Source organism: Alligator mississippiensis, chromosome 5 (genome assembly GCF_030867095.1).
Source record: "Alligator mississippiensis isolate rAllMis1 chromosome 5, rAllMis1, whole genome shotgun sequence".
In the NCBI taxonomy this organism is placed as follows: Eukaryota; Metazoa; Chordata; order Crocodylia; family Alligatoridae; genus Alligator; species Alligator mississippiensis.
The window spans coordinates 131,458,274-131,483,145 of record NC_081828.1 but is presented as its reverse complement, the minus strand read 5'-3'; the positions used below and the strand labels follow the sequence as shown (position 1 = coordinate 131,483,145).

Here is a 24,872-nt window from a genome sequence, read left to right as displayed (position 1 = left end):
AATTACATTTTCTTAGTAGGCGCTCTGGCTAGTGGGAACCAGGTGGCTGGTGTCTGCCGCCTGGAAAACAGGAGTGAATAACAGCTAAAATGAAAAGGGGTACTTTAGACCAGTGGCCAGCAACGTTTCAGAGCTGAGGACTGGAACAATCCAGGTTAGGTACAAGATGACTCGATGCTCTGACCCAGCCACCACCACAGCTTTTACTGCCCTGCTTCCCCCACTCCCCAGCTGCAGTGCAGGTGTAGCTCCCTGCTGCTGCCCAGCCCTGGCATCATGGTCTGGATTCTAAAGGCCAGATCTTGCCCATGGTCCATGTATAAATCTAAATAATAATAGTAAAAATATGAATGATAATGATATTGCCAACCCCTTGAAGACACATTGAGGGACCTGAATCTCTTCAGCCTCCGCAAGAGAAGGCTGAGAGGTAATCTTGTGGCTGTCTACGAACTCATCAGAAAGGATCAGCAGGGAATAGGGGATACTCTGTTTACGAGGGCGCCCCTCAGGGTTATTAGAAACAATGGCTATAAACTGAAGGAGAGTAGATTTGGACATCAGAAGAAATTCTTTACGGTGAGGAATGCCAAAGTATGGAATGGACTTCCAAGGGACGTGGTGCTTTCCCCTACCTTGGAGGTGTTCAAAAGGAGATTAGACAAGCACCTGGCTAGAGTTACTTGGCCCCAGCGCACTTTTCTGCCCAGAGCAGGGGGTTGGACTCGATGATCTAATAGGTCCCTTTGACCCTAGAAGCCTATGAAATCTATGCTTTAGACAACAATGCAAATGAGAAATGCAAGCAGCCCGATGATGAGTCCAGTCCCTGGTTCTTAGTATCACCAAAAAAAAAAAAAAAATCATTTTAGTGCCTTATTTGTAAAGATATTTGCAATCAGATGCAGGAAAATACTTGCTCTTAATGAGGTCTGATCTTTATAGACACAACTGTTTATCTGAGCTGTGATAGAGGCTGTTACCTCCTTGGAGGTGGCACACATGATGAATCTTACCACCAGAAATATTATCCCAGTACGGTGAAAGGAATTCATAGTGACCCAGCTGTATGATTTGAAATAGCTCTTCTTGGTCTCGCTCTTGGCTGCGGAAAGGGGGGAAGCCACATAGCAGTATGTAGAGTATCACTCCAGTAGCCCACAGGTCTACTTCCAGGCCATAACCTAGGGAAAATACATATCACAGATTAAATATCTTTTTTTCCATAACTAACCTTTAGAGAAGAAATATGTACTTTGTAAGAAATATTTTATTCCATACTACATTCTCCAAGAAAATCTGTAGTTTTGTCCCCTGTGATATTTTGAAATTGTTGCATAAGTGGTCTCCAAGGTCCGTGACCTTTTGCAGTGATGGGGCTATAAGGGTTTTTGGATTATAACCATGATGTAGAGAGGAGGAAAGCAAGAACATTCAGGGCAAAACACAAAGACAATTCTTCACTGGCACAATTTCAACAAGAATTACTGAGCTATTTTGTTTCTCATCTAGCTGAATGTAATACACACTGTTAAGTATTAAAAATATTAATAATATGAAGATTAATTAGGTATCAGTGACGAAGTACACAGAAATATTTTCATAATTAAAAATACAGTCATTATTTTTTAAAAATCTATATTCACCCTTTTCAGCAAGTATTTCAGGTGCAACATATGTTGGAGTTCCACAAACAGTAAATATGGGTTTCGTAACCAGCTTTGCAAGGCCAAAATCTGCTAGTTTTAGTCTAGTGGATTTATCTGCATTATGTTGAACCTGTGTCAAAACAAAATGAAAAATTCTTTAAACCAATTGCGTTTTACAGACAGAATCAAAAGAATAAATTTATTACAAGATAGGGATAGACAGAGACAATCACATCTTTAACCCTACCAGCAACAAACTGAGGTTGGCCAAAATGAAGTAGAACAAGATCCCAATACACAATATTCAGAATGCACTTTGTACTGTAAGGAAAAATAAAGTAGGCGACTTACGTTTTTAAAGGTACAAGTTCTAAGGAATAAGAAAACTGTTCTACAGATTGTGGTATTCAACAACTTCTGAGCAAAAAACAAATGCTTCGAGGGGAAAGAACGAGGAGCAAATTGGCCTTGCATCAGAGATATAAATGCTGTTTTTCCTTTGGAAACCAAATTATTTACAGAGAGAAAAGCTGTGGGCTTCTTCCAAACTAGTAATATTTCTTGTCACATCAGTACATATATTTCACATAGTCCAGGTTGGATACCAACATTGTAGTATCAATGCTAAGTGTTACATGTCCCCCTTCTATCCCAGCCTCCTCTCTACTAAGGTGATGAGTTTAAAAAAACAAACAAACAAAAAAACCCTGTGTGCACGGAATACTCTGTACATCCCCCATCCTACAGCCACCATGGAAATGGATATTGTGGGGATTAAACATTTGGAATTCATAAAGAACAAAGGAAGGGGCACTGGAACGTCAGCCTCACTAACCTCTTGCAGATTACACTCCCGATATCCCTCTGGAAAAATAGCCAAAGCTTTCTATTTTGACTTGTATAGCTCTTTAGTATCAATTTTTTAAAAAACTACTGAAAAATAAAATTTGAGAAACCAAGTGCTCAGAAACCAAGCAATGCAAAAAAACAGAAATGCTGAAATGTGCATATTCTTAAAATTAGTACCTGGTAGTTATATTAAAAATAAAACCACTGGCAATTATAAATTTGCTTTAAATGAGGAAATCTTACCCTCTACCCCCATAGGAAACAATGTGAGAATTCTGCAATTAAGCAAAATCTGGACTTCAGAGGTGTTAAAAGGACAAGCTAGACTGTAGGATGGCAGTAGACACCCGACTCGAACACCTCCAACGCTGCCATCAAATGGAGTTTGAGGGAGAAAAATTCACAATGGTCGCTGTGATAAAGCAACCGAGGGAACAGATTGAATAAATAATGCTATCCCATGTTCCTCCAGCCAAATTTTTCTACCAGCAGAATTATTTAATGTGAAAAAAAAATGCACAGTAGTAATAATACTGTAGAAACACCAACTCCTCCATTTTCACAGAAATAAACCCATACGCCTCATATTCCTGCTTTTTCTTTTGAGAGCTCATCAGCTTTCATGATGACATATTGTATTATTAGCAGTACAGCTGACAAAAAATGAGAAGGGCATTATTCTTTTATAGTAAGGTAGCCATGAGCATTTTTTGCAGTAATGTCTGTCCAAAGAGGGAAAAAGTCCTTCCCTCACACTCTAAGAATACAGGCAACACTGGATCCTTGCCAAATAGAGTACAACTGAAAACAGAAACAAATGTTATATACTTTGAAGGGGCGTGCATTTTTGTATCATCAACTTATAAGATTCTTTCAGTGCATATGAAATATATCCAACTGCGCCTAATATTCTGTACATAATGTTAAGAGATAATACTGAAGTAATCACATAATCACCAACAAACCCGGGGATCTGGGCACCAAACTTGCATTGAGCTCTATGCAACCACACTGCTGCTCTTGTTCCTGCCAAAGTCAACAGGGTGTGTGGCATCTATCTCCATGGGCAATACCAGACCATGGTTTTTTTTCCAAAGCAAAACTAATTTTTTCCCCTTTCACATAGCCACCCCAAAAGTAGTGGAAGACAGGGCCTGCATTTATGTGTATGAGTGAAGACAAGGTTGAGTAAATCCGATAATCTTTTATTACACCAACTCAAATAGTATATGGGTGCACATTTTGGTGGGGGAAGTGAGGACGGAAAGGGGGCCAGAGAAACAAGGAAATTTTCCTCAAGGCTGGTCCCATGCATATAGTTTCATAGTGTCACAGTTGGTAGGGTCAGAAGGGACCTGAGCAGATCATCAAGTCCGACCCCCTGCCATGGCAGGAAAAAGTACTGGGGTCAAACAACCCCAGCAAGGTGATCATCTAACCTCCTCTTAAAGACCCTTAGGGTAGAAGCCAGCACCACTTCGCTTGGAAGTTGGTTGCAGGTCCTAGCCCTCCTGACAGTGAAGTAGTGCCTCCTGATGTCTAGTCTGAATCTACCCTCTGCCAGCTTGTGACCGTTATTTCTAGTCACTCCTCCTTGTAGTGCTCAGGGGAACAGGGACTCCCCCAATGCCTGCTGGTCCCCTCTGACTAGTTTGTAACAGGCCACTAGATCCCCCCTCAGCCATCTCTTGTGGAGGCTGAACAGATTTGGGTCCCTTAGTCTCCCCTCATAGGGCCTGTCCTGCTGCCCCCTGATCATGCGAGTGGCCCTCATCTGGACCCTCTCAATGCTGTCCACATCCCTCCTGAAGTGCGGCGCCCAGAACTGGATGCAGTACTCCAACTGGGGCCTGACCAGTGCCGCATAGAGGGGGAGGATCACCTCCTTGGACCTGCTCGAGATGCATCTGTGGATGCATGACAAGGTGTCGTTGGTCTTCCTGACTGTGTCCCCACACTGTCGGCCCATGTTCATTTTGGCATCAATAATGATTCCAAGGTCCTTTTCTGTCTCTGCACTGACGAGAAGGGAGCTCCCCAGCCTGTAGGTATGCTGCTGGTTCTTCCTCCCCAGGTGCAGCACCTTGCACTTGTCAGTGTTGAGAATAAGTCTATGAGACATCCTTCCACCACAGGTTGATGAGGCCCTAATGTATTGGGAAGCCTAGGCAGGCTTTGGCTTCCTAGACAACGACCCGCACATCACGACGAGAGACAAGCTCAGGTGGGATGGGCTTCACCTTTCCCCCAAAGGTAGGCGTGTGTTCTCTTCTAGGTTGGCAGATCTTCTCCAGCGAGCTTTAAACTAGGCTCGTCGGGGGAAGGGGAAGATGAGGGTGGAGGAAACCTTGGACCACTAAACCAAGCTACACCCACAAGAACAGCCCAGCCTAGACCAACAATGAGCAGAACAAATACCCAGGCAAGCAACAGGGGCCCAGGCAGTACTGAGATTAGGGGGCCAGTGCACACATCTTCAGGAGGCCTCAAATGCCTCTGCACAAACGCTCATAGTATGGGGAACAAGCAGAAGGAACTTACCCTCCTGCTAGCTGACACCAACCCAGAAAGCGGAGCTCACAGAAACGTGGTGGGACCCAATGCACAACTGGGCGGTGAATATCAAGGGCTATAGGCTGTACAGGAGGGACAGGACAGGGAGGAAAGGTGGGGGCATGGCGCTCTGCATCAAGGAGGAATACACATCCTCATCAAGTAGCACAAGGTCAGATGAGGGGCACGCTGACGTGCTCTGGGTTAGAATACAAGGAAGTCGAGGGGAAAGGGACTTAACGGTGGGGGTCTACTACGGACCACCCAACCAAGGGGAAGAGCTAGACCGGGAATTCTTTAGTCAGCTCATAGAGGTAGTTAGGTCAAAAGATGTGGTCATCATGGGTGACCTGAACTTTACAGATATCTGCTGGGAAGAGCAGCCAGCCAGGTCTGACTGCTCACATAGGTTCCTAGCCGAAATACAGGACCTCCATCTAACCCAGGAGGTGCATAGCCCCACCAGGGGAGACACCTTGTTGGACCTGGTGCTGGCCACAGGTAACAACCTCATGAGGGGGCTGCGGGTGCTCGACCACCTGGGTGACAGCGATCATCACCTGCTGGAATTCATCATCCAGCGCAAGGTGGCAAAAGCCTGCAGCAAGGCAGCAGCCCTGGACTTCAGGAGGGTGGACTTCAATGAGGTAAGGAGAATAGTTGGGGAGGTACTGAGGTCCCGGAGGGGAGGGGAATCAGGTGTCCAAGAAGAGTGGTCATTCCTTAAGGAGATGATCCTCCAAGCCCAAAGGGAGGTAATCCCAAAAAGGATCAAAAGGGGGCAAGAGGGCACAAAAGCCCCCATGGCTCACCAAAAGCATACAGGAACGTCTCCTATCTAAAAGGGAGACGTACACCCAATGGAAGGGAGGGGCCATCACCAGGGAGGACTATACCTTGGTTGCTTGGGGCTGCAGGGGGGCAGTCAGGAAGGCCAAGGTGGAGATGGAACTGGAACTAGCTACCCAGATCAAGGACAACAAGAAGTCCTTTTTTAAATACATAGGGGACAAAAAGAAGGTACCGGGTAATGTGGGGCCTCTGCAAGACATACTAGGTAATCTGGTCTTCACACAAGATGAGAAAGCTAACCTATTTAACAATTTTTTTGCCTCCAATTTCCTGAGCATTGACCGGATCAGCCCATCCGCCGGGTCCCTCTCAGCCCCCAGGGGAGGCGCACCCAGGCCTAGGGTCAGTGAGAATCTAGTCAGGGAACTTCTGGAGGGACTGGACGTATTTAAATCAGCTGGTCCTGATGACCTCCACCCCAGAGTGCCGAGGGAATTGGCAGAGGTCATTGTGGGACCCCTGGCATAGCTTTACAAGAATTCATAGTGCTCTGGTGTAGTGCCAGAAGACTGGAAAAGGGCCAATGTGGTTCCCATTTTCAAAAAAGGGAGGTAGGAGGACCCAGGAAACTATAGGCCAGTTAGTCTTACCTCAATCCTGGGTAAGCTTTTTGAGAGAATTATCCTGGCACATGTCCACGAGGGGCCAGCAGGGGAGAGTATGCTTAGGGGCAACCAACACGGGTTCATTAGAGGCAGGTCCTGTCAGACCAACCTGATGGCCTTCTATGACCAGGTCACAAAATCCTTGGACACAGGGGGTTCCCTGGAGTTCTTTAAGAGGAGGTTAGATGAACACCTTGCTGGGGTCGTTTGACCTCAGTACTTTTTCCTGCCATGGCAGGGGGTCGGACTTGATGATCTGCTCAGGTCCCTTCCAACCCTACCAACTATGAAACTATGAAAATTTCAACGAGTGTTTCGTTTTGAACCTGTTTTGACACATTTTAAGTTAAAAACAGTGAAACCAAAATGAAACAAAAGGCTTCAAAACAGCTTTGAATGAAATGAGGGCACTCGAAACATTTCGAAAGTTTTAAAATGTTTCAAGTTTCCAAGCAGCCTGGTGGCAGGAGGTGAGGAAGAGCCAGGGCTGTGCTCCAAGTGGCTCCGCCAGCCCCATGGAGCTAAGCCTGGTAGCAGGAGGAGGCAGGAGAGCCAGTGGCGGAGCCGCTTCAAGTGCAGCCCTGGCCAGTGGCTCTCCCCTGCCTCCCACTGCCAAGCTCAGCTCCATGGGGCTATGGAGCCTCCTGCCGCTGGGCTATGCTCACCAGGGCTGTGCTCCGAGCGGCACCACCACTGGCTTTCCCGCCGCCTACCGCCACTGGGCTGAGCTCCATGGGGCTGGTGGAGCTGCTTGGAGTGCAGTCTTGGCGAGTGCAGCCCGGAGGCTGGAGGTTCCACATCCCCACAGAGCTGAGCCTGGTAGTGGGAGATGGAGGAGAGCCACTGGCCAAGGCTGCACTCAGAGCCAGGGCTGTGCTCCAAGTGACTCCAACACTGGCTGTCCGCTGCCTCCTACTGCCTCCCGCCACCAGGCTCAGCTCCGTGGTGCTGCGGAGCCTCCAGCCACCAGGCTGTACTAGCTAGGGCTGTGCTCTGACCGGCTCCACCAGCCCCATGGAACTCAGCCCAGCAGTGGGAAGTGGAGGGAGAGCCAGTGGCAGAGCAGCTCAGAGCTCAGCCCTGGCCAATAGCTCTCCCCTGCCTCCCACCGCCAGGCTCAGCTCCATGGGGCCGGCAGAGCCACTCAGAGTGCAGCCTGGTTGCGGGAGATGGAGGAGCGAGGGCTGCACTCCACCTCCCGCTGCTGGGCTGAGCTCCACGGGGCTGGCAGTGCTGCTCAGAGCGCAGCCCTGGCCCTCCCCCATCACCTGCCGCCAGGCTGAGCTCCATGGGGCTGGCAGAGCTGCTCAGAGTGCAACCCAGTGGCAGGAAGTGGGAAGAGCCAGGGCTGCACTTCAAGCAGCTTTGCCAGCCCCACAGAGCTCAACCTGCCCTCCCAGTGCTGCCAGGCTCTTCCCAGGGGCACAGGCCCCCAGACCTGCATGCGGGATGACAGGAGGCTAGTGCTGCTGCCTGGGGCCAGTGGCAGCATCAGTCTTCCCGGCTCTGGAAGGGGCCGGTCCCAGCACCAGTCCCAGGCGGCAGCGGCAGCCTCCTGTCACCCCGAGAGCAGATCCGGGGGCCCGCAACCGTGGGAGGAGTCCTGCACAACCCCACAGTCCTCCCAGGGGTGCAGACCCCCAGAACTGTGTGTGGGAAGACAGAAGGCTACCACTGCCGACAAGTGACATAAGTTTTGTTTTTTGCAATTTGAGGTGCAGTTTCCCAAAAACCCCTGCACCTATCTCCTTGAAACCTGGCAGACTTCATGCCCTCTGTAGGTGCTACCATCTCGGCAGTTTTCATCCGAATCAGGCAAGAAATGACAAGGTTATAGGCATTTTCATGATTTCCCATTATAGCCCATGGGTGAAACGTTGAAATGCATCGAACCAGCGAAACGGTTTCAACTAAATTAAATGGAACAGTGCTTTGAAGCAGTGAAACAAAATGACTAAACGAAACACTATCCCTCTGAAATGGCAAAACAGAAGTCAAAATGAAACAGTGCTATTTTGCACAGCCCTACTAATGTATTTGTTTTCCCTCCAGCTAAAATTTGCCAGTTTGTCCCTGTCAAGCAGATGGGAAAAGCAAATGCCTTGTCATGGATGTGTAACAAACAAGTCTATGAAAGAAAGTGCTGTAAATTGTGTCTCTAGGGGCCTCACCACACAATGATTCACCAGCTTATACCATACAAACCAGATTAAGAGCAGTTACTATCAGTGCTCCATGTATCCCCTTTATCCCCTAGACTTGTCATTCTCTGTCTCTACCACAGAGCCTTTCAGCTGCCAGGAAAAAAACAAGCATGCTTTCCCTTGCATGAATGCTCATGTCACTAGAATAAATTGCTTGTCAATCTATTTTTCTTTCTGCAACCCAAGTATTTAATCTTAATGATGCGACAGAGATCCACAGGCTGCTGAGCAGAAAACTGGTCATCTTTCCCAACCCTACAGGATATATGCCACAGAACAGAATACTGCATTGCCAACAAAATAAGTTGGATAGTACTCAGAAGATAACAACTAAGGCTTTCTAATGCACCCATAACATTTCTACTACACCTATTGCTGTTATCAAGCCACCGTCCATCTTAAAGAAAAGGCAGTTTCAAGAGTACCATTTTTATTCAAATCCAAAACAAGGATTTTTTTCCCCATTTAACATGGGGGGGAAGGCCCCTCATTTTGGATTCAAGAATGAGGTGTGGCTCTGGCTCCAGCCCCTACCCAGGGTTAGGAAGTGAGGGGAGATGGGAAACAAAAGTGGTGGGAGAAAGGAAAACAGGGGAAGGGGGAACTCAAGGCTGCAGGGAAGCAGGCATGGGGTGGATGCACAGGGAGAAAGGTGTGGAAAGGCAGAGGTTAAGCTGCTTGATTCCTCCATCCGCCTCCACTCCAACTGCCTCCCCCACTGCCTGCCCCCTCCCCCCACCATCCCCTGCCACTGCTTTCCCAGCTGCAGCAGCCTGAGGGGAAATTTAAAATGACCTTCCAATAATTAGATTCTACACACATAAAATTATAACAATTTTATACATTTTCCATATATAGAATCTAATTATTGGGGGTGGAGGGCTGTCTTAAATTCAGGGCTGTCTTGGATTTGAGTAAATGCAGATCCTCTTTTCCCTTTCCTGCTTCCTCCTTCGTGTCCATATCTACACTATGACGCTGAGGCATGTTTAACAGGAAGATCTATAGGACTGCTATAGTCAACTTGGCCACCCTGGCTATTAGAGATGAAAATTGGGATAAAAAAAGCCAATAGGCTGTAGCCAGCAGCAGGTTAGAACCTGGATATTTAAAGCTAACAAGATATAGCTGTTCATATTTATGAGTTTTAATAGACCCTTTGGTGTTCGTTGACTGGATACATACTGTTCACAGAAAAGCACGCCAGCCTTTAGCTAGGTATCCTGGTCAGTTTGAAGGATCTAGATGTGTAGCAGGTGAACAAAACATTAATATAAATGAGTTTAGAAACCTCTGATATTGTTTTTGTGTATTTGTAGTTACATGACATGGAAGAATAAAAGTCTCATAAAGGAAAAATCCCATTTGAGCAAACACAAAAAGTCATTATATGAGCCACAGATTTTTTGCATGTTTCCTGGACCATCACAGCAACAACATCATTTCAACACTACTGTAAAGGCCATAATATTTGAAAGAACAATTTTAAAAGTACCATGAAGGTCTATTCTAGAATAGAAGAAGGAGCTGACTTCTAGGTCAAAGCTACTTTTTTATAATTATTGATCTTTTAAAATTACAGTGCTGGTTGTTTGTTGGTCTATGCAATGTGAATTGCCTCAAGAACTACCACTATAATGGTCACTAATTAGCCCCCTCATCAGAAGACATGGTATCAAGTTCTGCTGCTCAAGTAAAAGCAGTATTCAGCCATGTTCCCTATGCAGGATAGCAAAATTTCCTTGGGGTATATCAAGATCTAGCCTGGCTGACTCATTCCTGATGGGAGGGAGCCAAAGCAGCTGTTTTCACACCAGCTGTCAAACCCATTTGTTTCAATAGTGCAGTCATGGCTCTTCTGCAATTCCAGTTCTGCTGCATTTACCAGTGAAGCTGACAGTGCAATAAAAGGGAAGAAGAACAGAAAGGGGTACCTAGAGACTTTTGTAAGAGATTATAACCAAAAGGTGATGTTACAAGGGAAAGAAACTAGTTTTTTTATCCCACACTTCATTTCTTGGTATAAGGAGCCAGAATAGGCAATACGAGACAATGTAAGAAAGGTGTTTAAAGATCAGTTACAAGCAGAGCCTTGGTTTCACGAGATGGGACTATCCTCCTGAATATCTGCTCCATCACACTGTCTGCCAAATGCATCCAACGGTAGGTAAGTATGTTGGTTTGCTGTCTGACATTCACCATAGTTATCCTTTAGTTTACAGACCTTTAAGATTATTGAGAGTGGCTCCTCCTTGTCTGATTCTATTATTTCAGTCTCTCTGAAGACTCAACGATACAGCACTACAGTGATTCACCTTAAAAGAGCAGAAAGTTATGGTATGGACAAACATATTTTTAGTTGTTTTAAAGGATGAGGGAAGGGTTTACATCTGCACAATCCTGTAGTGATAACAGTTAGCTAAGTAGCCGTAACTTCAGTGAGTGATTTTGCTCAATTTGCTACACTTCATTATGTCAGTCTATACCCTTTAATCTATTTCTTGAATGGACTGTTTTTACAGAGATGCGTATTGAATGATACGAGACCATCAGTCAAACACAAAGAATTTATCACAAAGATAAATGTGAGATAACAAAGAGAAGACATCCACCCATGGTTCCCAGCTAACATGAAACATGGGGAAGGAAAATGGAGTAACAACTGAAAAGAAATTAAAGGAAAAATAATAACATAAAAGCTTAGATTCTCCAGAACCTGTTAAGATGATTTACAAAGTTTAAACTCCCCAAATAAATTCAGCAACAACATAACTTGAGATGTTTATGGGTAAAACGACAGGAAAATGCCCATTCTCGTTCAGACTTTGGCTTCTACCACATCTGGGCTAAATACAGACAGTCAAAAAGCCTGAGGCTGAACTGATTCAGTCTTTGCAGATCAGTTTAAACTGCAGAGATTAAACTGACTAACAAGTAAACAGAAATTTACTTTTTTCAGTCACATACCTTCAGGGACTCGGGCCAGAAGCCAAGGGGCACTAGACCACGGCTCTCTCTGGCACACAGCCAGCATGGGCTGTGTTTTCCATTCCTCTTCCTGCTGCCCCCAAGGTCTCTGGGATTTGCAGTCCAGAATCACAACAGCAGGACACCTGAAGGTTGCTCATCACTTCCTCTTCCTGCTTCCAGGTTCCTCTGGGATTTATAGTCCACAGTCTAAGCCAGCAGTAAGTTTAGCAGGGCAGTCCAGCTCTGTACTTGGGGGAAGGGGAATTTAACCCACCCCCCACCGAACCCCAGCTGGGGTTTGCCTGGGAGAGGCAGTCCCTGCCTCCCTCCCCTCCCCCCGCCCCTTTCTCTGCTGGAACTGACAGCACAGCCCAGCCCAGGGCTGGAAAGCATGCTGGGGGACTCTGATTTAACTTGAACCAGGAAGGCGTCTGGGACAGAAGTTTCATAAACCAGTTTGACCCAGATCAGTTAAGTCTGATACTGCATTCAACCAAGTTCATCTTAAAACAGTTTTAGCCATTTTGAAACTGCTTTATGTGGACTGAGCTTCTGTTCTGTTACAGGTTTAAACCAGTTTCTGATCACTTAACCCGCTTTATGTGTAACTTCTGTCCCCAGCCCTACTGACAAGCAAGTACTAGTTGTGATAGTAATGTTTGAGATGTAGACTACAAATTTATTTCATTTAGTCAAAAAAGAGCCATCACTGTCAGTATAAAAGATAAATAATTATATAACAAAGAGGGTTAAAATTACTCTCAAGTTCTAATACTCCTTTTGAAATAGAGCTTTCAAATAATATTGTTGCCATGATGGATTTTTGTTTATTTGTTCAAATGTATGTTTTATTTTTCTCTCTCTGGGTTTTTATAAATATGAGAATTTCAAATGGCCTTTCATTTTTCCTTTCTGTGGCAATATCTGCAAATACACCGAACCATATCAGGGGTTTCTAAACTCATTCACATTATTATCCTACATATCTTGACCTTTCTATATGATCAGGATACCCAGCTAACAGCTAGCATGCTTTTCTATAAACACCTTATATTATGTGTATCCATCCAATAAACAGCAAGAAACCCATTAAAGTTCAAAAATGTAAACAAACTACTATTTCTCAATAGCTTTAAATATCTATGTTCCAAGAGGAAAAACTCTCTGCTGGCTTCTATGGAAGTTTGCTTTCATAAAATCTTCTGCATCCCAATTGTACCTCTTCTGTAGCTATAGCTATACAGAAGAGGTACAATTGGTTACCTCTTAGTATGGTACAATTGGAAGAGGTACAATTGGTTACCTCTTAGTATGGTACAATTGGAAGAGGTACAGTTGGTTACCATTAGTATGGTACAATTGGAAGAGGTACAATTGGTTACCATTAGTATGGTTATATGTTGTACCTTCCTGGTACAACTTATAACCATACTAATGGTATAAATCTTTGCCATGAACCAGTTTTTCCATTGGTCTACATCTTTTATGATAATTTGCAGCTAAACAAATTACACACAAAGTGCCCACAAATCAGAGTACAAACACATTAGGCCTCTCTTACACTGGTACAAGTGACTACATACAGCATAGGGAAATGGAGACACTGATCCCAGATGTTCTAGATGTTCAAGATGTTTTACTAGCATCGTTTTAAGTAAAGATAAGAGGGAAGGGTCAAATCTGGCTCACAATTAGCTTTCAACCTGGCTCCTAAGTTGCTTCAGGAAAATAAAACAAAACACTCAAATTGTGAGATTGTTACCCAAATGGTAGTGTGTACAGGTCCTCCTCGAGATAGAAGCTAAAATATTTTCCATAAACCAACTGATCCACACTGAATTCTTCATCTGTTCATATCCAGGCTAAATCCCAGGTGATCCTCCTAAAGCAGTAGTGATGTGTAGGGGGTGCACAAGGGTGCATGTGCACCCCCTGAGAGCACTGGTGCACCCCCTGTCAGGCTGTGCTCCCTGTTTAAGCAATGGACAGGGGGGCAGGCAGGAGCACCAGTGCTGCCTGCCCCCCAGTGAACTCCCGGAAACAACGCAGCCGCTTTTGGTGAGATTGGCTGCGGGGGATTCCCCCTCCTCAGTCATTAACTGGTGTCAGGGGGGCACGTGCCCCCTCACCCCCGACTCAAGAGGCACCAGTCACCCATGCTCCTAAGATGGAACAAGATGCACAAGGCACAATCCCCACAATGCTCAGTAGGTGGACACATCCTTCTGGGTTTTTGCAACTCCTCCATATCCATCCTTGTTCAATCTGCTCTACAAGCTGCTGTCTCGTTTGCCCAGTAATTCACACTGGACATTTTCCTAGCGGTTCACGAGGAGGATGCATATTGTACATTCCTTTAGTAATTTGGCTTGCAGGTACCATAGGCTTGGCTATAACCTTTCTTTCTAACTATGTCCTTTTGCTAACAGAGCAGGGTGTACCCCCAGCGGCCAGATGAGAAGGAAGGAGGCCCCTGGCAGCCAACAGACAAGTGTGTGTGGGGGCTCTCACAGAAGAAGTGGCACGGCGGAAGTGTCAGTGGCACGGCAGCAGCACCCAATGCCGAATACCCCCTAAAGTCACCCCAAGTACCCCCAGGGGTACACATACCCCCGGTTGAAAACCCCTGGTTTAAAGCATGCAAATATGGCCATCTGTGGTTTGCCATCTGATCAGAGTTTGGTACAAGACACAATGTCAACACAAAGGGCGCCTATAGATGTGCTGCAATGTATTCTAATGAGAACGCATCAGAGCAGACTCAATTAATTACACACTTTGGCAGACTTGATTAAATAAGTCTGCTGAAACATTCCAATTAAAATGCTCCAGTAAGCCTCACCATCACATGTATAAGCCCCCACACATTTCAAAATGGCTGCAGAGGCATGAGCTTTAGATAAAATGCCCCCATGGCCATTTTGAAATGTGCGGGGGATTATACACGTGACAGCAAGCCATTTTAATTGGGGCAGAACTCCAGGAATCACTCTAATCAAAACACCACCCCCACCACCTCCAAGCAAATGTATAGGCACCCAAAGGAATTACTCAATTTTATCACCTTGTACACAGCATAACCCATGGAGCCAGTCCTATAAATACTTACATAATGTACGTGCTTACAGTTAATCTTGTGAATATTCCCACTGACTTCAGTGAGACTGCTCACATGTGTATGATGGCAAGAAAATGGTATTTAGAGGTTTGCTTTTGGAAACTGGCTTGTAGGTGAATATGTATGTATTAGAATAATGGTTCAGGACAGCAGCGAGGGTTAATTGATTTCTAAAGGTCTGGTTGTCATACACACAGTTCTCACAGCCTTTGAGGCAGACACGGTATCTAACCCAGGCAGCCAACAAGGCCAATGGATATACATATAGCCTGGGAAATTGTGGACATGGACCACACTGTTCCAAAACATGAGATAAACTGGCACCAGCTCACAAAGCCCAAGAGTGTGGGGGCCTGAGGTTCCAGTTTTGAGGGAAGAGACCAAATTAAAAGGCCTGGAAAGCCCAAATTAGGATGTGTGCATGTGACGGGTTTGTGAAATAAAGGAATATGCTGACAGGACAGAATGTAGACAGTATGACTACCACAGAGAGACCAATCAATGATAACCATGGATGAAGAGTCATCAGGAGGGGAAAAAAAGAATACAAATGCAGAGACTTTAGAGCAACAAAGGGTCCCCTGTCCCCGTCCCTGAGAGGAGAACCCTAGGCATGTGGACAGAGGGCATACCACCAGCCTGTTTCATCCACCCCACTGCGGGGGGGGGGGGCGGGCAGCGCATCAGCCTCCAACTTCCAGGCTGCTGACATGACATTCAACAGAGAACCTCAGAGTGAAGCTCATGTCCTGGCCAGATGTACCTTGACTCTGACAACAGCCAAAGGATTGGTAGCTATAGAATTGCTTGTATTATTCTTTTCTGTTACCACTGTGTACCAATAAAATTTGCCTATTATCAAATGGAAAGGTTGTGGTTAGTCTGAGGGTTTAGGTCCACCTGAAACAAGGCATCTGGGTTATAAATCTAGTGCCAACGGTGTAAAGGTAAGAAAGTCCATTTTCTGGCCTCAGGGTCCAATTCAGAATGTTGTTCTTCAGGAGGAGGTTAAGTGTTTTAGCAAACTTCAGTACAGTAGAATCATGATCATTTATATCCAAGTGGTTTGCAACCTGCTTAATTCACAACAGGTTGCTGAATTACGAAAAAGCCACTCAGCTGTTTTTCTTCAAAGGGTATTACTTCTCTAGTCAGCTAAATCTCATCAGTATCCCATGAAACTGATCAGGGAAGTGGCACCCCTGGCTCTCTCTTGTGAAGTTAGGAGTTTGCAAAGTATGCAGATGCAGCATAGAGCTGCACAGGACCACTGAAGTACTCCAGTTGTTTGAACCATATATATATTCCAAGATACTTTGCAAACCCTCATCTTCACCGGAGATTTAAGAACCTAAGCATGTAGGACTGATACACAGGACAGAGAAAAATAAAAGACAGAGAAACAGACCTCACTTAAATGCTGAATGGACCTTGTAAATAAATTTTGGTCCATTTGTGACATACTTTATGATTCGGCATACACTTCATGAAAAATTATCAAGCTTGAATACCTAAAAGTAATACCTAAATAAGAGGTGTTTGGGGATAATATGCAAATGCTTACCATGCCTGTAAGTCAGAGGCCACATAAATTCAAGCACTTGTATTTAAAAGGTTTCCTATGTTATGCCAGGCGCACCACGAGACTGATCTCTCTCAACCTTTGTACTTTTTTTCTTCCAAAATGCTAACACAACAGTGTGATATTTACATATCCAGCAAAACAAAATGAAAAAACAGAAAGAAAGATCTAATACCTGGACAGAAGTGACATATGTTCCAGCACTTACCAGAAGATTTTCAGGTTTGAGGTCTCTGTGAACAATGTTCTTGGCATGAATGTAAACTAGCGCCTCGCACAGATCTGTTATCATGAGGGCCGCATCATGCTCAGTGAACTTTACGCTCTCTATGATTGCATCAAATAGGTCCCCTCCTGGAACATACTCCAGGATTAGATAGATCTCAGCCTCGGTTTCATACACCTCAATCAAGCTCACGATATTGGGATGAGAAAGGCTCTTAATGATCAAAATTTCACTTTCCATCATATCCTCCTTCCCCTTCAGCTTGCACTTGTCAACAATTTTCATGGCATAAATCTGGTTTGTGTTGCACTGTCGACACTCCTTCACAACAGCAAAGTTCCCATCCCCAATAGTTCTGCGGATTTCATAGTAGCTCTCCACATCACCTCTCCCTTTGACAATATGTCTCAGACCTCTGCTTTCAAATTCTTGTGGCTTTTTTTCTTCTTTGTTGGCTCTATGTTCTCCCACCTTTTCTGCTCTTTTCAGTTCCCCCTCTTCACGTGTTATAATGTTTTCCACGCCAGCACCTTCCTCTTTTGGCTTCCAAACATCTTTGTTCTTCCCAGGCATTTTTATTGGTTTCTCTGAGTCTCCCTGACAGTCCTTTATTACCTTACCACTTTGACTAATTGCAGAACTACTTCCATTCTCCTTCTTTGCTTCTTGAGTCACCGGAATAGCTTCTACAGGGATTTTCTTTATTTTTACTAATTCTTTGTCCTGATTTTCATGCCTTTCTAGATCTCTTTCTTTCTCTATACCCCTCTTTTGTTTTTCCAGCTCATCATTAATGTTCCTATGATTCACAGGCTTCCAGCTTCTTCTACAGCCATTATCTGTCCATCCAGCTTCATCATCTTCCATAGAGTTTTCTGAAGACTTCCTGAAATTCCTAATTTTTACATTCCTTTCTAAATTATATCTCTGACATGTTCCCATGTTAAGGTCTCTGCTCTCAAAAGAGACATCAGCCTGCCTTTCCATTTGTAGTTTTTGCCTGAGCTGTCTCTCTCTTTCACACTTCTCACATTTGACTATTTCATCTGAAATCTTTTCCATTTTGTTCTCAGGACTTTTCTCTTGGTTAAAGTACCTTTCTCCTTCTTTGGCTTTTTTAGAAGCCTTCACATCTTTGTCTCCACCCCAACTTTTTCTGCACCACTTTTTTTTGGCCTTAACCTTTTCCTCTTGCTTGGTCTTAGTTTGAGCTTTTCCTTCGTGTCTGGCAACTGCTTGGGGAGGTATGGCATCACAGCAGTTCTTGGCAATCTCTGTCTCAAAGCCTTTTTCCACTTTAAAAGACTTGTCAAGTAGCCTGTTCTTAAGCTTTTGGGATTGTTCCCAGTTTTGCTGAATGATGCTGACAGCATATGGGCTATCAGGATAAAGTTCTTGTATTACCACTCCCAGGTTCTTCAAAGTTAGCTGTTCCCTTCCCATAGCTATAAATGCATCCCCGTCTCTGAAGAAATCAGAGACACTTCTTACTTCTCTTCCTTTCAGATTATAAAGTTTTCTCACACGATCATTCTTCCAACGTGGAAATCCCAGAGCTTCCGATATGTCAGCCACCAGCTGCTCAAAAGTTTGGACCGATCGCCTGTTTAGAAGCAATGTGATCTTCCTGAGTGTGTGTCCACATGGTTTCACGACTGTCACAATCCTGGGCTTCACCGGGCTGTTCTCTGAATGGATTGTGTGAAAATCATTACGGGGATTAAAAAATGGAGAACTATAACTGTTGGCACCCAAGAATGGTTTGCCAAAATTTCCATGAGCGATGGGTGGACAAGTTCCTTGTAGTTTCCTCTCGGTTACTCTGGAACTTATACCATGTAAAGTGTGGTCAAACAGGCCTCGGTGCCCTGCAGCAAATAAAGAGAAACAAATTACTCGTTTACCCTGGTAGGGGACTTCCAATTAATAATTATCTACATATCAATTATATGATATCTAGAAATAAATTTACATTTATTAAATATTATTAAGGTGCTTTGAGATCCACTGATGGAAAACCTTGTATAAATCCAACTGCTGACATATTCACATTTTTATAGGGAGGGCTTCACTGTCTTTACACACTTTAGTCTAACTGGCATGCCAAACTAGATATTTCACACTGCTATATAGTGAAACAATTTGGAATTTCCCTTCTTCTCTTTAATAAACAGATTTTTTACAACTAACCATCTATAACAACATAGTAATATAAGTTAAACCAAATAAAAAACTTATACTCAGATGCTATTTAAAGTCATTATAATTTGTAACTTTTAATGCACTAGACCATACTTTAATAGTATACCCTATCATAATATAATTCTGAGAAATATTAATGAAATATATTCCTAGGATTCCTAAAAATATAACTTTAAAACCTCACCATCTTCTGAAATGTTTCACTTTCTCTGCCCAATATGGAATTAGATGCATGAAATTCCATAGAAAATAAAAGCATTAGTGTTCATTTAGTATTTTTTTAAGAAATGCAGCCTTAATTCTGTGCTTCTGGAGGTTCTGGTATTTCAGCTTTTCACTCTAAAATTCAGACAAGATCATAAGCACTGAAAAAAACTCAGAGACACCTAAAATTTTTCACATAGGATTTTAACGTGGAATACATCTTTCCTTATCTGCTAAAGACTTTCATAATCATATCATATCTGCAAAGCAACATAGGAAACATTCTACCACCACTTGCCATCTTTATATATGATTTTCTGAAGACAGAAATACAAAAAGAGGTTATGGCTAAACCATATTATAACGTACAATGGCAGCACAAGAACACCACTATCATCATCATTAAGAACCATGTTTTGGCCTCTCTGTTAAAACATGTAGAGAGGTAGTTAGCCATGTTAGTTTCAACCCAAGCAGAAGGTGGGTCAGGGTAACACCTTAGAGACTGACTCATTCAGTGAGGCATACGCTTTTAATAGGTGAGAGCTTCCTTAGTTTGATGCTTTTAAAACATCCTGTCTACACAGTCTAGAAAGAATGGTTATGTCATATTATTATCCCTATATCAATATGGTTAGTTTTTACAGTTGCATTTGGAGATAACACCTTCTAAAGCTGCTTGTAGCAAAAACAGTCAGACATAAAATGGAAGCTCTAGTGATTACTGGACAGTTCAGACAGAAATTCCAGTACACAAATGTATCATTGTTCCAAAGCATTCCATCCCTTTGTACACAACATTATAACTGAACATCCTGGGAGATCTGAGGATTGAGGGTAATCTGAAAGATAGTGAACATAAGATGATAGAATTCACTATCCGTCATGGGGCAGGGAAGTCAGACAGTAGGGCAGAGATACTTGACTTCAGGAAGGCTGACTTCAACGAGCTTAGGAAAATAGTGGAAGGGTGGTTGTTCCTCAAAGGAGCAGTCCTCAAAGTGCAGAAAAGATCCATTCTTTTCTGCTACCCACTACCCACCACCCTGTGTTGCTGCTGTTTTATGTGCAGCCACCACCACCCACCTCACCCCGCTCCACACTCCACATGCAGCCGCCACCTCCTCCCCCACCTCCCCCGCCATTATCTGAAAACCCCTACTGGAGGGTTTCAGATAACCAGATTTTATACATAACCAGCAATCCCTTTACTCAGGGGATGCCAGATAACAGAGATTTGACTGTACTTGGATTTTAAAACAGCCTTTGACACAGCCTTCCATGACTCTCTTATAAAGTAACTGGGGGATCGTGGACTGGCAGAGTCCATGGTTACGTGGGTTGGGAACTGGCTAAGGGGTCAAACCCAGAAAGTGTTAGTGGATGGGTCTGTACTGTCTTGGAGAGATGTGGCCAGTGGTGTTCCATACAGTTTGCTTCTTGGCCCCATGCTGTTCAACATCTTTATCAAGGATTTAGATGAGGATGTGAAAAGCACGCTGGCCAAGTCTGCAGACAGTACTAAGTTATGAGGAAAAATGGTCATGCTAGGGGATAGGATGTGGATCCAAGTGGACCTGGACAAACTGGAAAGGTGGACGGAGAGGAACCGGATACAGCTCAATAAGGATAAATGCAGAGTACTTCATCTGGAGAGAAGTAACCAGTGACATGAATATGTAAGGAGGAGATGTCCTCGCCAGCACGATAGCTGAAAGGAACCTTGGGGTTATGGTTGATCACAGAATGAACATGAGCCACCAGTGTAACACTGCAGTCAACAGAGCTAATAGCATACTGAGATGCATTATCCAACGCATCATGAGCAGGGCTAAGGAAGTGATACTTCCTCTCTACTCAGTGCTGGTGAAACCCCAGCTGGAGTACTATGTCCAGTTCTGGGCAACAGACTTTAAAAAAGATGTAGATAATCTTGAAAGGGACCAGAGAAAGGCCACAAGAATGATTAAGGGCCTGGAGGACAAACCTTATGGCTAGGGACAGACATTCAAAAAGCATGAGTCTAAATTGATTCAATTTTTGCAGGTAAGTCTAACCTGGCTAGGTTAACCGAGTTTGTAACTGCACAGACATTGCCTCTGGACTCAGAAAATGGAGACACATGCCTGCAGTGGCTCAGGCTAGAAGCCAGGGGATGCTAGAGCAGCCCTCCCTTCACTTCCACAATGCTGAGTTGGGGGGGGCGTGGCCAGGCCTCAGCAAGATGCTACGATTAGGGAGGCGCTCCCCCTCCTGAGCAGCCCAGCAAGGAATCGGTAACAGTGTTTATCACCTCTAACTCAGTGTTTATCACTGCATTAAGAAAATAGAGGGACATTACCAGCAACTACCTGTTGATTCTGCCAGCACATGGTCTTTTAGCTAATGCTGTGCGTCTGTGCAAGGCAGAGGAAATGGTGGAATCCCTGTTTAGAGGGGAGGCAGGAGGGGAGCAGAAGCCAGGCAGATGCCTGCAGTCTCTGCTGGACCTGCAGCCAGGGAGCAGGGGGGAGGAGCCAGCCCTGCCGTGGAGCAGAGAGCCCTGCCCAGCCCAGCTCAGAGAGCATGCTGGGATTGCTGTGGGAGTCTGATTTCACTTAAACCAGCAAGGGGTCTAGGACAGACATTACATAAACCAGTTTGACCCAAATCAGTTAAGTCTGATACTACATTCAACCAGGTTTATCTCAAACCAGTTTCAGCCATTTTCAAACTGGTTCATGTGCACTGAACATTTGTTCTGTTACAGTTTTAAACCAGTTTCTAATCACTTAAACCAGTTTATGTGTAATGCCTGTCCCTAGCCAATGAGGAAAGGCTAAGAGATCTAGGACTGTTCAGCCTGGGGAAGAGAAGACTGAGGTGGGACTTGGTGGGCATCTATAAGTATGTAAGACTTTCTCTCTCAGCTCCTAATATTAAACTGTTCACTAGGGTGCCCCAGGGGAAGACAAGAAGCAATGACCATAAACTGTTAGAGGATGGTTTCAGGTTGGATGTAAAGAAGAACTTCTTTAAGGTAAGGGTCACCAGAATCTGGAACACAGTTCCCAAGGAGGCAGTACAGTCCCCAACCTTGGAAATCTTCAAGAGGAGACTGGATAGACGCAACTTGATGTGATCATTTAATCTCAGCAGGATTCCTGCCCAGAGCAGGGAGGTTGGACTCTGATATTCCAAGGTCCTTTCCAGCCTTTAATTTCTATAATTTTATGATGTTTTCAAGAGGAGACTGGGCAGTCTCTTCTCTGGGGTCACTTGACTCCAGTTTCTTCCTGCCTAGAACAGCGGGGGCTGGACCCAATGATCTGCGAGGTCTCTTCCAGCCCCTAACAATCTATGATCCTTTCCTACCCCTCTCCTAAAGAGCTCCTTTTTTTCTCTCCCTTCAAGTTGCAGAGCATTCTTAAGCACCAAGGCATTTAAACATGTATATAACTACATCAGTAGTTCTCATGTGTTCAATAAACTATGGCCACAGAACTCTACAGCACCTTGCACCTCAAGCCTTTTGTGTTTTGCTTTACACCTTCAAAAAGCATAATTTTAAACAGCATATCTTAACTTGTCCATAAAGTAGTTAAGAAAAACATGACTCCTTTCCTCAAACTTCAAATAAAAAGGGGAGCCACTCAAGTTGATATTTTAGCATCCTCCCACCAAGAGCCAGCGTGATGATCAAGTGAAACAAGCATGGGACTGGGAGCCATCATTAAGAACTTCAGTTTTGTTATCACTTTTATATAAAAGTGTTCAGACACTTCCATGACAGATGGATGCTCCTGACCTGTCCTCCTGGCTCACCACCTGACTGCTGGGTATCCTTCAACAAATAACTTTCTGTTTTCTTTTCTTTACCTGTAAAATCAGATAGGTACTTCTGTTCCAAAGGAGTATTGTAAAGAAGTACTTCTGTCTGTATGTTTTTTGAATTTGTAAAGCCTTATTGTAACAGTAATATATTACCAATGCTCAGTGATACTGGAAAGAGTAATTTTTGTCTTTATTTTATTTATCACCCGTAAGATCTGGTTATTGAAAGATTGGTACATGTGCTCTAGTGATCCAGCAGATGCAAATATTTATATTTTACCCAAAATAAAAACCTACTCTGAAGGAAAATAAGCCAGATAACATCTCAGTTTTCTGAGATAATAACAGAAACAGAAAAAAGCTTTTCTATAAATGAAGTCTGGAACATGCTGGTTTCTAGGAAGTGATAAATCTCTGAATTTCATGCACATCTATTTTTCCAGATTCCTGTCTACAGAGGCACTCAATATTGTCAGTGCTACTTTGGCATACAAAAACAATGCAGAGCAAAGTGCTACAGTGAAGCAATATCCTTTCAGAGTATGTACAAGATGCTGGCATAAAAACAAATATATGTATACCAATAAAGTGCTTAGAAAAAAAAGGACTCAAATTTAGTGGAAAGGCTATATTTAGTTGCAAATAAACATGTTTCAATGGTTACAAAACATTAAGAATTAAGCTTTCTCTTGGAAAGTCACGAGAGAGAGAAATGGTGAAGAAAATTCAAACTGATTATCTCGATGAGGGTTTCCTGCTCTGTGGCTTAAATCATGATCAGGGATCCTGGCTTTCTCTGTTTAAAAATCCAAATTTCTATGATTAAAAAAAAAAAAAAAAAGTTATCCAATTAAAAGTCAAAATCTGTTTTTCCACAATTAAAATAAATGCCTATATATATATTAGTATCAGTTGAACACATTTTATTGATATATTTACAATTTTAAAGCCATTGTAAAGCCTACCACTGCCTCAAACATAATAAAATAAAATCTAAATACCTATATATTTTGGCATTTGATTTGTTCTTTTTATGATGGAAAAAATCAGAGCTCCCCCTGTCCCCTTCACTCACCAGGACACTGGTCCAGTTGTGGCCATCCCCCTTGCTGCTTTGTGGTTCTGAGCAGCCCTGGTATGCTGATGCCCTGCCCCTGCCCATGCCATTGCCCTCACTCAAAAGCCACAGCCCCCTTGGCCCTGCCAGAGCCGCTCACTCCCAAACCTCAGCCCCCTGCCCATCCTGCCAGGGCTACAGGATCTGGCAGCTGCTGCAGCTGGAGTATGGAGGCCCCCTTTCTCCCCAAGCCCCCCCACCCCCACTCCCACTGCAGAGAAAATCTGCATTTTTCCACAGCAAATGGAAAACCCAGATCCCTGATCATGATCAAAATCACTCATTTAAAATCTCTTAAAAATAAATCCACTCTCCTCTTTAACTGTGGCTTTTATCCTTTTCTTCCTTCAAGGTGCAGGGCAGGGAACATAAAGAGTCCTACCATTTTGCAAATGAATTAAACTGAATTCAGAGCTCTCTAATTCTGAATATGGTGACTTAATTAAATTTAACAAATTCATTTCATATTCACACCATTAGTTAACTGGGATTATTTTATCTAAGTACTCCTGGGTAGACAAACCCTACAATTATAGAGCAATTAAGCTATCTTCCTGCAGTCATAAATCAGTGGTAGAGTTAAGAATAAACCTAGATTCTTGACCCCCCAGCTCCCTGCCCTAGAAGTGCTACCTAATTATAACTGTTGTTATCAGATTTAAAACCTTCCTGCTGGCATTTGCCCTTCAAAACTTTTCCTTCTCCTTGACTGTTCCATAAACATTTGTGCCTTAATTAAATATGTTTCCAGTCGCTGTCTTGTGTTCCTTCTTGGCAATCCCTTGTGAGATCACAGTTTCAGTATTTGACTTTGCAATGCTTTACCCAGCAGCCAGCAACAGTATCATGTCACAGGTTTAATTTGAATGAATATTTTAAAAGCAATAATACCAAGCGACTTAAAACAACAAGAAACACGCAAACATAA

The 24,872-nt window shown here is 43.8% G+C and overlaps 1 protein-coding gene across 1 annotated transcript in view; it reads right to left on the bottom strand.

Moving 5' to 3' along the window:
- The window catches only part of DCLK3 (doublecortin like kinase 3), a 59,225-nt gene that overhangs the window by 10,287 nt on the left and 24,066 nt on the right, over positions 1–24,872 (bottom strand). Inside the window, exons 2-4 of the mRNA XM_014602484.3 lie at positions 16,591–18,476; positions 1,647–1,779; positions 1,017–1,184 (exon numbers count right to left, since the gene is read on the bottom strand). Coding sequence (XP_014457970.2) covers positions 1,017–1,184; positions 1,647–1,779; positions 16,591–18,476 — 2,187 coding nt within the window. The remainder of the gene's footprint in view (positions 1–1,016; positions 1,185–1,646; positions 1,780–16,590; positions 18,477–24,872) is intronic.